The 14,341-nt window shown below is 45.4% G+C and overlaps 1 protein-coding gene across 2 annotated transcripts in view; it reads left to right on the plus strand.

Moving 5' to 3' along the window:
• The window catches only part of LOC139241444 (protoheme IX farnesyltransferase, mitochondrial-like), a 58,373-nt gene that overhangs the window by 33,983 nt on the left and 10,049 nt on the right, over positions 1–14,341 (plus strand). For both annotated transcript variants that reach the window (XM_070870002.1, XM_070870003.1), the window contains exon 4: positions 6,897–7,021. In XM_070870002.1, the coding sequence (XP_070726103.1) occupies positions 6,897–7,021 (125 nt within the window). The remainder of the gene's footprint in view (positions 1–6,896; positions 7,022–14,341) is intronic.

The raw sequence follows: 14,341 nt of genomic DNA on the forward strand, positions 1-14,341 counted from the left end.
ATCGTTTCTTGCGACAGGACCAATGCCCGCTACCGAAGGCAGACGACCTATTTGCGATGCTGGCAGGAGGCAAGACGTTCACCAAGCTCGACCTGACTTCGGCCTACATGACGCAGGAGTTGGAGGAGTCTTCGAAGGGCCTCACCTGCATCAACACGCACAAGGGAGTGTTCATTTACAACAGATGCCCGTTTGGAATTCGGTCGGCTGCAGCGACCTTCCAGAGAAACATGGAGAGCCTACTCAAGTCGGTACCACGCATGGTGGTTTTTCAGGACGACATATTGGTCACGGGTCGGGACACCGTCGAGCACCTACAAAACCTGAAGGAGTTCCTTCAGCGACTGGATCGCGTAGGGCTGCGGCTGAAGAGGTCGAAATGCGTCTTCATGGCAACAGAAATGGAGTTTTTGAGGAGAAAGATCGTGGCGAACGGCATTCGGCCCACAGACACCAAGACGGAGGCTATCAGGAACGCGCCCAGGTCATAGAATGTCACGGAGCTGCGGTCGTTCCTGGGACTCCTCAACTATTTTGGTAACTTCTTACCGGGGTTAAGCACCCTCTTAGAGCCCCTACATGTGTTATTGCGTAAACTTGAGCACTGGGTATGGGGAAAAAAACCAAGTAATTGCTTTTGAGAAAGCCAGAAACATTTTATGCTCCAACAAGTTACTTGTATTGTATAACCCGTGTAAAAGACTTGTGCTAGCATGTGATGCATCATCGTACGGAGTCGGGTGTGCATTACAACAAGCTAACGTTGCGGGGAAGTTGCAGCCTGTCGCCTATGCCTCCAGGAGCTTGTCTAAGGCCGAGAGGGCCGACAGCATGATTGAGAAAGAGGCATTAGCGTGTGTGTTCAGGGTAAAGAAAATGCATCAGTACCTGTTTGTCCTCAAATTTGAGCTGGAAACCGATCACAAGCCCCTCCTATCCCTGTTCGCTGAAAACAGGGGGATAAATACTAAAGCCTCAGCCCGCATACAAAGGTGGGCACTCGCGCTTTCAGCGTATAACGATACCATCCGCCACAGGCCAGGCATCGAGAACTCTGCGGATGCTCTCAGTCGGCTACCATTGCCCACCACGGGATTCGAAATGACGCAGCCTGCAAACTTGTTGATGGTGGCACAGCCCGCAGACTTGTTGATGGTCATGGAAGCGTTTGAAAATGATAAATCACCTGTCACGGCCCACCAGATTAGGACTTGGATCAGTCAAGATCCTCTGCTGTCCCTAGTAAAAAAAACTGAGTACTGCATGGGAGCTGGGCCAGCATCCCCATTGAAATGCAAGAGCTAATCAAGCCGTTCCAGCGGCGAAAGGACGAACTGTACATTCAGGCAGACTGCCTGTTGTGGGGTAACCACGTAGTGCTACCCAAAAAGGGCAGGGAGAGGTTCATCTCGGATCTTCACAGCACACACCCGAGTGTAGTAATGATGAAAGCGATAGCCAGATCCGACGTGTGGTGGCCCGGTACCAACTCTGACTTAGAGTCCTGTGTACGGCAATACAGCGTGTCTGCTCAGTTGAACAACGCGCCCAGAGAGGCACCACTAAGTTTGTGGTCTTGGCCCTCCAGACCATGGTCGAGGATCCATGTCGACTATGCGGGCCCGTGTCTTGGTAAAATGTTCCTGGCGGTGGTGGATGCTTTTTCAAAATTGATTGAATGAGAAATAATGTCGGGAAGCATCACCACCGCCACCATTGAAAGCCTGAGGGCCATATTTGCCACCCACGGCCTGCCTGACATACTGGTCAGTGACAGCGGGCCATGTTTCGCCAGTGCCGAATTTAAAGAATTCATAGAAACATAGAAACATAGAAAATAAGTGCAGGAGTAAGCCATTCGGCCCTTCGAGCCTGCACCGCCATTCAATAAGGTCATGGCTGATCATTCCCTCAGTACCCCTTTCCTGCTTTCTCTCCAATACATTAGAAACAGGTTTGTACTTTGCTCCAACGTATTGTATAAGTTTCATTACAGACCTTCACACTGCTTTCATGGCAATATTAAACTATTAATGCTGGGTCTATGGCCACTAGAAAAATATATTTGGGATTGTGCGAGTCACCATTTTAAAAAAATCTATGTCCCTGCTTAGGGAATTTTCAATATTGGTGACTAAAGGGAGGATAAAATTAATTCTGTGATTTAACATAGAAACATAGAAAATAGGTGCAGGAGTAGGCCATTTGCTCCTTCGAGCCTGCACCACCATTCAATAAGATCATGGCTGATCATTCACCTCAGTATCCCTTTCCCGCTTTCTCTCCATACCCTTTGATCCCCTTAGCCGTAAGGGCCATATCTAACTCCCTCTTGAATATATCCAATGAACTGGCATCAACAACTCTCTGCAGCAGGGAATTTCATAGGTTAACAACTCTCTGAGTGAAGAAGTTTCTCCTCATCTCAGTTCTAAATGGCCTGCACCTTATCCTAAGACTATGTCCCCTGGTTCTGGACTTCCCCAACATCGAGAACATTCTTCCCGCATCTAACTTGTCCAGTCCCGTCAGAATCTTACACGTTTCTATGAGATCCCCTCTCATCCTTCGAAACTCCAGTGAATAAAGGCCCAGTTGATCCAGTCTCTCCTCATATGACAGCCCAGCCATCCCTGGAATCAGTCTGGTGAACCTTCGCTGCACTCCCTCAATAGCAAGAACGTCCTTCCTCAGATTAGGAGACCAAAACTGAACACAATATTCCAGGTGAGGCCTCACTAAGATCCTGTACAACTGCAGTGAGACCTCCCTGCTCCTGTACTCAACTCCCCTAGCTATGAAAGCCAACATACCATTTGCCTTCTTCACCGCCTGCTGTACTTGCATGCCCACTTTCAGTGACTGATGAACCATGACACCCAGGTCTCGTTGCACCTCCCCTTTTCCTAAATGCCGCCATCCAGATAATATTCTGCCTTCGTGTTTTTGTCCCCAAAATGGATAACCTCACATTTATCCACATTATACTGCATCTGCCATGCATTTGACAACTCACCTAACCTGTCCAAGTCACCCTGCAGCCTCTTAGCGTCCTCCCCACAGCTCAACGCCACCTAGTTTAGTGTCATCCGCAAACTTGGAGATATTACACTCAATTCCTTCATCTAAATCGTTAATGTATATTGTAAAGAGCTGAGGTCCCAGCACTGAGCCCCGCGGCACTCCACTAGTCACTGTCTGCCATTCTGAAAAGGACCCGTTTATCCCGACTCTCTGCTTCCTGTCTGCCAACCAGTTCTCTATCCACTTCAGTACATTACCCCCAATACCATGCGCTTTGATTTTGCACACCAATCTCTTGTGCGGGACCTTGTCAAAAGCCTTTTGAAAGTCCAAATACACCACATCCACTGGTTCTCCCTTGTCCACTCTGCTAGTTACATCCTCAAAAAATTCCAGAAGATTCGTCAAACTTGACCCGCAATGGGATCAAACATGTCACCTCGGCCCCATTTAAACCAGCCTCCAATGGGCGGGCAGTACAAACAATCAAACAGAGCCTTAAACGAGTCACAAGGCTCACTCCAAACCCGCCTGTCCCGAGTACTGCTCAGCTACCGCACGAGACCCCACTCGCTCACGGGTGCCCCCGGCTGAGCTACTCATGAAAAGGACACTTAAAACCAGACTCTTGCTGGTTCAGCCCAACCTGAATGAGAGCAGGTGGCAGCAACAAAATGTAAACGATGGTCGCGCCACTGTGTCACGGGAAATTGATCTGAATGACCCTGTGTATGTGCTAAACTATGGACATGGTCCCAAGTGGATAGCGGGCACAGTGATAGCTAAAGAAGGGAGTAGAGTGTTTGCAGTCAAACTAGACAATGGACAGATTTGCAGAAAGCACCTGGACCGATCGAGGCTGCGGTTCACAGACTGCCCTGAACAACCCACAGCAGACACCACCTTTTTCGAGCCCACAACACACACCCAAAGGATCAACGACACCACCCCAGATCAGGAAATCGAACCCATCACGCTCAACAGCCCAGCAAGGGCACAGCCAACACACCAGAACAGACATTTGTACCGAGGCGGTCCACCAGGGAAAGAAAGGCTCCCGACCGTCTCACCTTGTAAATAGTTTTCACTTTGACTTTGTGGGGGGGGGAGTGATGTTGTGTATCTGTAAAGCATGCACTCCCATGTTCCGCCACTAGGGAGCGCATCCCCTGAAGTCCCATGGGATCCCAGCATTCCTTGGGAGCACTATATATAAGCCGGCCGCTAAGGCCTGTTCCTCACTCTGGAGTGTCTTAATAAAGACTGAGTTCATTGTTACTTTAACCTCCCTGTGTGCAGCCTCATCTGTGTTAGGAACACAATAAGCATCACCATTATTCTTATTCCAAAATCCGGCCCAATATGTTTATCATTGCAGGAAGCAGGAAATGTCCGTTCCATATTGCCTGAAAATGCTCTCCTGATCTACACCCTTGTACATCAGACTATGCAAATCATTTTCCTTTGATTTTCCATTTCTATTTACTGTGCATGTCGCCTCAGCAGTGTTTTTAATGCATTGTTTTGTGTATTCATCGGTGCAGTTAGTCACATTGATTTGACATGAACCATTTGTAGAAACGAAGGCAGATTTGAGAGAAAATGCATGTATTATGCAAAGTAAGTGACTGGGATGAATTTCAGAGATGTGGGAAGTCCCGAGTTGATTTGGGTTTATGAGTATACAAGCACCTGCCACTTATGGGCATTCCGGCCTTAAACAGATGCAAGACTGTCGAGTTTGTATAATTTAATCCCAGACATTTGAGCGTCATACCCAATTGTTACAAGGTAGATTGTTTTGTTCAAGTATGTTATAGTTAGAAAATGTTCATTATATTCTGTGCATTATTGTTACTGTGTTTATAATCAATGAAAAATAGCAGTCAGAGGAAGTAATTTATGGATCTTGCTTTACAACCAGATGTGTCAGGCACAGCCTTAGCAATGTGACCACAGACATCATTTCAGGTGGTGATCTAACTATCTTGGATGGTTTGTTCTGGTACAAGTTAATTACCTGTAGCTGAGAGATAAGGTTTTTTTTAAAAAAGGTGAGGGAATAGACAGGGAGAAGGGTTTATCTAAAAACTAGAATGAATCCTGGCAAGGTGGTTGTAACTTGCATATAGGCAGTTTTCTCTGGTTACAGTGTTCTGTTGGATTGCATGGAGAAAGTGTGACAAGATCTTTTTGAAAGGAAGAGAAAACCTCGAGTGCATGGATGGGGATCTTGAAAGAAATAGCCTAACTCTGTTGTGGAGGAAGGGACATCTCTGACTTTGCTGGGGTTGATTGCTGCTGGGACTTCGTAGACCCACGTTATAAAACCATGCATTTTCTGACTTTCACTATTAGTAACATCATAGGAGATTGACTGGTTGAATCTGAAATTAAATTCTGACTGACCTCACCCTGTGAATACTTAGCAACAATCAGACTTTGTGGGTTTAAAGTAACACAACCGTACCTTAGTGTACAAGAGTGATTATGGTGTTATGTGATATAATGTTCCTGTCCTTATAAAATTACTTATTTTGTAGGAATTGTGTGGGAAGGTGGAGTTGAGGGAGAAGATCAGCCATGATCTTATTGAATGGCAGAGCAGGCTAGAAGGGCCGAATGGACTGCTCATATTTCTTATGTTCATATATCAGACTTATGAGACCTGGCATAGGAGATCACTAGTTTATATGAAAAAACAGTTTATCTGTCATTAAAACAAAATTGAATGAGTGGCACTTTTGAACCAGCTAATTGGCTATGGATGTCTCTTTCTAGCAAGCTCATTGGTCCCCGCTATCATTTTCTAGCGAGCTCCTTCTTCTGCTGTATTATATTGAAGAACCGGAGATTTGATGGGACCTTGGCCAGTGAGGTTGGCCAATTACTGTAATGCTGCCTCTTTTCCACCTCCCCTCTTCCCAGAATCACTCTTACTTCGAACTTCCTCTGTTCCGTTGTTCTATGGCGTTTGGTATCTGTTTCACGTACGAAGGATAGAAGCTTTGATTTAGATGATGTAAGGTGAACCATGGAAGATGGGAACGTGGCAAAACACTCGGGTATTGCTTTCGCATCAGACCTATTGCCCAGGGAAATATCTCTGCAATTGTTGAGTATGAGGGCACCTTGAATAGCTGCAGCCCTGAGAAGTATGCAGATAGAAGTAAAGATTCAATCAAGCTCCTTCAATCTTAATCACTGGATTCAATTCAAGCAAATCTCATGCAAACTGATTTTAATTCTATGAATTACGACACTACTTCAAATTTATAATCATTTCTGAAGTTCATACAAATGATATATGCTGTTGGGAGTATATTTACTTGTATCAGATGAGCTTTCATTTTTAAAATGTACTTTTTTAGTCTAGCATGGATGTTTTGGATTGTTTCATGGCCTTTTTGTCAGCATAATTTATGATTTATTTTGAGGTGTCATGGCAATTATCTAAACTTACAATAAGTACATAATAGACTTTTACACTTAACACATTGTAAGGGGGATTGATTACTTTACTGATTTTTGTGAATACATCAACAAATAATTGAGAGAGAATGGATCATCATTGAATCATCCAGGCTGCAGCCTCTCCAAGCCTGACATCTTTGTAAAAAAAAAATCTCTGCGTGCTGTATCAAAACCAAGTTTGGCCTCATTCTTGGCCAATGTATAAGGCATAGGAGATGTACGCATAGCATTAAAATGATACAGCCACTGAAACCAACAGAAAGGATGTTGGACTGATTTTTCCAACCATTCTCAAAGACAGAAACAACTTCTTAAAATGTGACCAAAAAAGCTCTCCATAATGACATTTTCTGAAATTATAAGTGATTTCCTTTCTTCCTGTTTCTTGTTTCTTTCAGCTTTAGTTGCAACAACTGCATCTGCTGGATTTGCAATGGCACCTGTACCCTTTGACCTTAGCTGTTTCCTTCTCGCCACTATTGGAACAGGCCTTGCTTCCTGTGCTGCCAACTCCATTAACCAGGTGAGTTATTCATTTTAACACAAACCAGGCCAAAAGCAGAGCACATTTGTGCAGGATGTGAGTTTCACCACCTTTCCTGGGTAGGAAACATTTTACTCGTGTCTGTTAAAAGCACTTCGCAAATGGATCTTCTCCACGAGCAAAGCAAATTCTTCAATGGCACATTATTTGCAATAAAGATAAATTTTGTAAAAGTGGCACATAAAACAATTATAAAGCCTTTGAAATTCTGCCAGAATTTAAATGATCAAATGTACATTAAATTGCATCCTAAGCAGTAGGTTAGGAAGAGTTTAATTTTTATTTTTAAGTTGCTCAGCAGGCATTATACACCAGGTCATTTTAAGTAGGGAACAGAATGTACTCTGGATACTGTTCACTCATGAGGAATGTGCTCACATCAACATTGCATGTCTGGATTTCACAGTATAACCACACGTGGACTTTGAAGCAGTGGTTATTTTTGTTCATAACGGTACCTTTTTGTCTTCTGAAGGCTTGTAGTCTTGACCAATGAGGCCAAATTATTATTAATGCATATTGTAATGTAAGTTTTCGATCCTCAGGTGAACAATGTTTAAGAAAAACAATGACATGAAGAAAATACTTGTGTTTATGTTAGCGTCTTTTGCGTCCTTAGGATCTCCCACAGTGCTTCACCGCTGACATCATACTTTTGAACTTAGTCACTGTTATGTGGGCCAATGCAACATCCAGTTTGTACTCTGCAAAGTCCCACCAACAGCAATTGAGATAAATAAACAGTTCGCTTGTTTTGGTGGTGTTAGATGAGGGATGAATAGGCAGATGGGACCTTGGTTAAACAACTCATCTGAAAGATGGCACCTCTGACAGTACAGCACTCCCTCAGTACTGTATTGAAGTCAACCTAGATTTTTTTGTTCAAGTCCAAGAGTGGGACTTGAATCCATGACCTCCTGATTCCAAGGCAATAGTGGTACTAACTAAACCCAGCTGACTGTCGCAAGTTGGACTAAGTGGCATCAGTTGCTCCAATAAGCAGCTTGAATGTACAGGTATTACTTTCATGGGAGTTGGCTTGCACTGTCCTATATCTACTTGTATGAGAGTGTAACCTAGGGGGTGACAATCATACCTCTTGTGATTTTAACTGGATATTCATGTCCTTTGCATGTATACTTTAATCTCTCCAAAGGTAGGTTGTGCAAACACTTTGTGACACAAGGCTTGATACAAATCAATAAGTTGCTTTATTTCACAGATGAACATACAGAGCAGCAGTTCTAATCACAGCACTTAATTTAATCAGTACAACTTGCCATTATGTAAAAGTACAAAATAAAAATACGTCACACTTCCATGAATTAGCGGGTCGTCTTACTTGACTCAAACATGGTGACTTTTAATTATCCTCCAGCATTTCTAACCTTTTAGTTTCCGTGAAAGTGATTGGAACTTTCTCTTTTTAAAAAGACCTGGCAGACTGCCCAAGTCTATGTATCTGTGCATTATCTTCCTCTGTTCCCAGCTGGGAGGGAAAGTCTGCCAGACTCCCTGGGACCATTGAGTTTGCCACATATTTGTTCATGTAACTTTGTTTCGCAGTAACCAGTTTACACTGGTACTGTACCGAGAGGTCTGCGTTTTTGCATTCCCTGATGTTAGGTGACAAGCTTAGAGCTTTGCTGTTTACACTGGAGTTCACAGCATGACTGTTCTAGTAAGAGTTGAAATTGTATAAATTAAAAAGAAAGACTTGCATTTATATAGCGCCTTTCACGACCACTGGACAGCCAATTTACAGCCAATGAAGTTCTTTTTGCAGTGTAGTCACTGTTGTAATGTAGGAAACGCGACAGCCAATTTGCGCATAAGCAAGCTCCCACAAACAGCAATGTGCTAATGACTCCACAAGATCTTACAAATCCCCTGGGAGGACAGGCGCACCAACATCAGCGTCCTCGTCCAGGCTAACATCCCCAGCATTGAAGCACTGACCGCACTCAATCAGCTCCGCTGGCCAGGCCAGGCCACATAGTTCACATATCAGACACAAGACTCCCAAAGCAAGTGCTCTTTGCGAAGCTCCTTCATGGCAAATAAGCCAACGGTGGGCAGCGGAAACGTTACAAGGACACCCTCAAAGCCTCCCTGATAAAATGCGACATCCCCACTGACACCTGGGAGTCCCTGGCCAAAGACCACCCTAAGTGGAGAAAATGCATCCGGGAGGGTGCTGAGCACTTCGAGTCTCAACGCCAAGAGCGTGCAGAAATCAAGCGCAGGCAGTGGAAAGAGCATGCGGCAAACCAGTCCCACCCACCCCTTCCCTCAACCACTATCTGTCCCACCTGTGACAGCGTCTGTGGCACTCATATTGGACTGTTCAGCCACCAAAGAACTCACTTCAGGAGTAGAAGCAAGTCTTCCTCGATTCCGAGGGACTGCCTATGATGATGAATGAGCAGATAATCTGTTTTTTTTGTTATGTTGATTGAGGGATTAATATTGGCCAGGACATCGGAGATAACTGCCCTGCTCTTCTTCGAAATAGTGCCATGTGATCTTTTACATCCACTTGAGAGAGCAGACGGGACCTCGGTTTAACATCTCCTCCGAAAGACGGCACCTCCAACAGTGCAGCGCTCCCTCAGCACTGCACTGAAGTGTCAGCCTGGAGTGGGACTTGAACCCACAACCCAGAGGCGAGGGTGCTACCCACTGAGCCACAGCTGACACTGATTAATTGTATTCTGAAAATGTTTCATGGAAGCTACAGTTCTACACCAATACAGGTTGTAGTCTTACTGAAGACTTTTGATCTGTGGCTGTAGATTAATGAACTGTGTTCAACTGAGTGTAACGTTCTCCAGTACAAATAAAGGTTACTTGTGTAGGCTTAATAAACATTTCCATTTTGTACCTGTGCTTTGGGTCAAGACCTACAGCTGAATGTGTTGCACCTTCTTGCTCTATACGCTCCATGTTTCACTGAGGAAAGGTAGAACCTGTTTTCTTTTCCCTAATGATGTTACCACTTTGTTTACCTTGTCACAGGAAATACTCTGGCAATTAATGCATTTGACTTGCCCAGTGTTATTTTTTTAGCTGTTGGTAAAACAATGTTACCAGCAGGACCGCAAAGCTACAAATATAGATTTTTGTTTTTCAAATCATGAGGAATCGTTTTGACAGACCTTGCGCAATCAGAGCATATGCTGGAGAGCAACATTCCACAGAAGTGGAGTAAAAATACCTGTTCGACCCCTGTGAAGTCTGCTTGGTTTTAGCCAAACAGGTTGCCTTAAGCAGTGCTGGCTTCCTTTCATCTCTTGGTTGATGAAATGGTTGTGATAGTGACATGTCAGAATATTACTTGGTGGTTTTCCTGCTGTTGCTTCAGAACTACGCATGAAGATACCCGTCATTTACAGTTTGTGAGTTGGTAGAGTGCATGTTTTTAATTAGTAATAGATGAGGTTTTATTTGATAAACTATAAAATAATGTAAACCAGAGAGTAAACTCATGAAGGCCAGTAAAGCACGTAAATCAGAGTTAACTTTACTGCAAACCTAAAACAGGGTAATACTGTCAATTATTCCTATTCCTGTTCTTTTTGTTGATGCATAGCATGCATTTCTGCAATTATCCATTTTGTACCTGTGTTGTCATAAACTTTTTGAATGGAACTTTTATAACGCCCAAGATATTGGGTCCAAATTTCCCCATGAGTTGCTCCGTTTTTTTTTGGAGTAACTTAAAAATCTCAATTCTCCACATTTAAGTTGCTCCAGTGTAATTGAGTTAGGTTTTTTTTTAGTTCAGATTTTTTTTTTTCCAAAAGGGGGCATTACTAACCATTTACCCTGTTTTGGCCATTTATGCAAGTTTAGACAGTTAAAACTTACTCCAACCTATTACTTGAATAATTCACCTCGGGACTAGATTACCTCTCATTTTTAAGAATGAACTTTTTTGCATTAATGTGCCTCTGTCAGGGACTGACTGTTAGAGTAACGTGGTTTAACCCACCACTGTCTCCTTTGGCACATGAGAGGATGCCAAGTGCGTGTTCTAAATCGGATATACTTGTTTGAGTTCAGTAATGCATCCAATTATGACCTTGGTATTTTGCCCCACCCATGTACTTTAAGTCTTTTAATATGCCCCGACTTAATAATTATATACAGGTACCTTTAGTTAGCAGTCTGTGTTGTTACAAACAAAACGTCGAAAGGCCACGCCATCTACATTTAAATTGTTCCCTGCAAATCAATAATGGCCCCTGTGTCCCTCCTCACTCTCACACCCCCAACACCACTCTTTCCCCCCACCCCCCTCAACCCCTCGCAGCCAGCAGCAGGACAGATCTGTGCATCTCAGATACTGTAGGGCAACCAGTCGCTGGCTTCCTCGGCCCATGGACACCCATCCCACTGCAGTAGGAGAGATCTCCGAGCCACAACACGCCACACCAGCAAGCCCCTCGGTCATGCCTAGATGCGGAAGGCATGCATGACTGAAGGGGGGAGGGATGTCTATCTTTTGCAGGTGTTCGTAAATGTTGTGTGGTGATAATGGACCATGATTCAGTTTTAATGTATAATATACTTTATTGAAACGTTTACAATGTACTTTACTTTAGTGCAAAAAAATCATTCTAGTCATGATTCAGTTTTATAGAAAACTTTACAATGTACTTTACTTTAGTGCAATAAGATCATTCTTGTATCAAACTTTAATATGACTCTTTAAGATAATTTTAAAACTCTAATATCACTTATAAAGGGGGGAGGGTGGGGGGTGGGGGGTGGGTGAGTGGAGAGGGCACAGCTTGGGCCCCTCCAGAGGCTGAGGCGAGGAGGGGAGGGCCCAGCTTGGGCCTCTGCAGAGGCTGATGCGGGGATTGCAGTGGAAGTGGCATTTTATTAGCCAGGCTGTGTGCCCCTATTGCAGCAGCTAACTCCCTGATGGCCTCTGCCATCGTTTGCACTGCCTCTGACATTCCTGCCTTCAGTTCCCGTGTCATTACTGCTATTTCTCCTGACAGTGCCGTAAGCTCATCACCCACCCCTCTGACGGTGCCCTCGAGTGATCGGGTAACGGCATTGGTCTCCACACCCAATGCAATAACCTCAAGCACATCTGTTGAATGCTGCATCTCAGGAGAACCTATTTGGATTCTCCTTCCCCTCACACCGGGTCTGCTTCACGGCACCCCTCCATTGCGAGGCGCAGGATGGGATCGTGGGGCCCTGGGTGTTCCAAGCTGCATTCTGCCTCCACCACTGGGACCCGCTTCCTCTGACAGTGGGGCCCTGGGTGTTCCAAGCTGCATTCTGCCACCACCACTGGGACCCGCTTCCTCTGACAGTGGGGCCCTGGGTGTTCCAAGCTGCATTCTGCCACCACCACTGGGACCCGCTTCCTCTGACAGTAGGGAACTGGGTGTTCCAAGCTGCATTCTGCCACCACCACTGGGACCCGCTTCCTCTGACAGTGGGGCCCTGGGTGTTCCAAGCTGCATTCTGCCACCACCACTGGGACCCGCTTCCTCTGACAGTGGGGCCCTGGGTGTTCCAAGCTGCATTCTGCCTCCACCACAGGGACCCGCTTCCTCTGACAGTAGGGAACTGGGTGTTCCAAGCTACATTCCACCACCACCACAGGGACCCGCTTCCTCTGACAGTAGGGAACTGGGTGTTCCAAGCTACATTCCACCACCACCACAGGGACCCGCTTCCTCTGACAGTAGGGAACTGGGTGTTCCTAGCTACATTCCACCACCACCACAGGGACCCGCTTCCTCTGACAGTAGGGAACTGGGTGTTCCAAGCTACATTCCACCACCACCACAGGGACCCGCTTCCTCTGACAGTAGGGAACTGGGTGTTCCTAGCTACATTCCACCACCACCACCACAGGGACCCGCTTCCTCTGACAGTAGGGAACTGGGTGTTCCAAGCTGCATTCCACCACCACCACCACAGGGACCCGCTTCCTCTGACAGTGGGGCCCTGGGTGTTCCAAGCTGCATTCCACCACCACCACTGGGACCCGCTTCCTCTGACAGTAGGGAACTGGGTGTTCCTAGCTGCATTCCACCACTACCACGGGGACCCGCAACCTCGGATGATGTGAAACCATGGAATGTCGGACCAGAGCTTACATCACTAAACGTGAATGGGTACGTGAAGAGACGCTGGAATGCTGCATCAGAACTTAAAGCACTATGCAAGAATGGGGAGGAGATGAAAGCATGGAATGTCAGACGAGAACTCTTGGAAGTGTATGGTAGAGTGAGGCCCTCACTATGGACTGATCCATATTACGATCAACATTCTCTCCTGAACACACACCAATGCCCACCTCGTCCACCCCACCGCCTTGGTCTGGATCGCATGCATCTGAATCATCATCTGGATTGGCATCATGTTCTGCAAAATATAACTGAACAGTCAAATGGTTAGCAGCACGGGACGTTGGGTGACATGAGTAGTCTTGCACATAGCAGGCCAGGCAGCAGGTTGATTTGAAGGGTCACGATGCATTTTCAGGACTTGCCCTCTCCCACGAGTGTGGGCCCAGCTTGTGCACTACTGGTTGCTTTTCTCCAGGCACGACTCATCAAGGCAGTGACCCTCTGTTCCAAGGGTGTCAGTTGGTGCAGATTTGGCAGGCCTCCTCCTGTTTGCGTTCTTTCCCTTTTGTTGTGGGCCAATTTCTTCTTCAGAGATTAAAATATAACTTTTTGGAGAGGGTATCTTTCTGCTGGGTGGGACATACACAGATGGTCACATTTACAATTGCAAATCCATTGAAAAATGAAGATATTACTTACACTAACTACTTGACCAAGGTTCTGCCATTTCTTTTTACACTGGCTCCCAGATCTCCTGGTATTTACCACTCCGCAGTATTCTTCTGCAACCAGGTTCTAGCATTTCTTCATTTCTTTGGGTGCCACCCTCATGCGACCTCTGTTGCTGGTGTCCAGCTCCTGCCATCTCTCCTCAATGACATTAACTAGTGTCTCCACTTCATCATGCAAGAAATTCTTCGTTCTCGCTGTACGTTGTTGCATAGCTGTACTGGATTTACACTTAGTGATTTTTCAAAACACATAGTCCTTACGTTGCATGCACCTATGCAGCACTCCTTTACATTCCAAGAATCACTTATGACTTTTCACTCCTTCCCTTCCTGCACCCAAAAATCACACAGCTCGCTTTAACTTGAAATGTGGCCGAGTGTCAAATGTTGCTGAACACGTTTTGCCTTTAAATGGCCGATTGCCAAGGTTGAAGACCCATTGTGCATCGCAACGCTGCCGGCAA

The sequence above is a fragment of the Pristiophorus japonicus genome, unplaced genomic scaffold (genome assembly GCF_044704955.1).
Source record: "Pristiophorus japonicus isolate sPriJap1 unplaced genomic scaffold, sPriJap1.hap1 HAP1_SCAFFOLD_1080, whole genome shotgun sequence".
Lineage (NCBI taxonomy): Eukaryota > Metazoa > Chordata > Chondrichthyes > Pristiophoridae > Pristiophorus > Pristiophorus japonicus.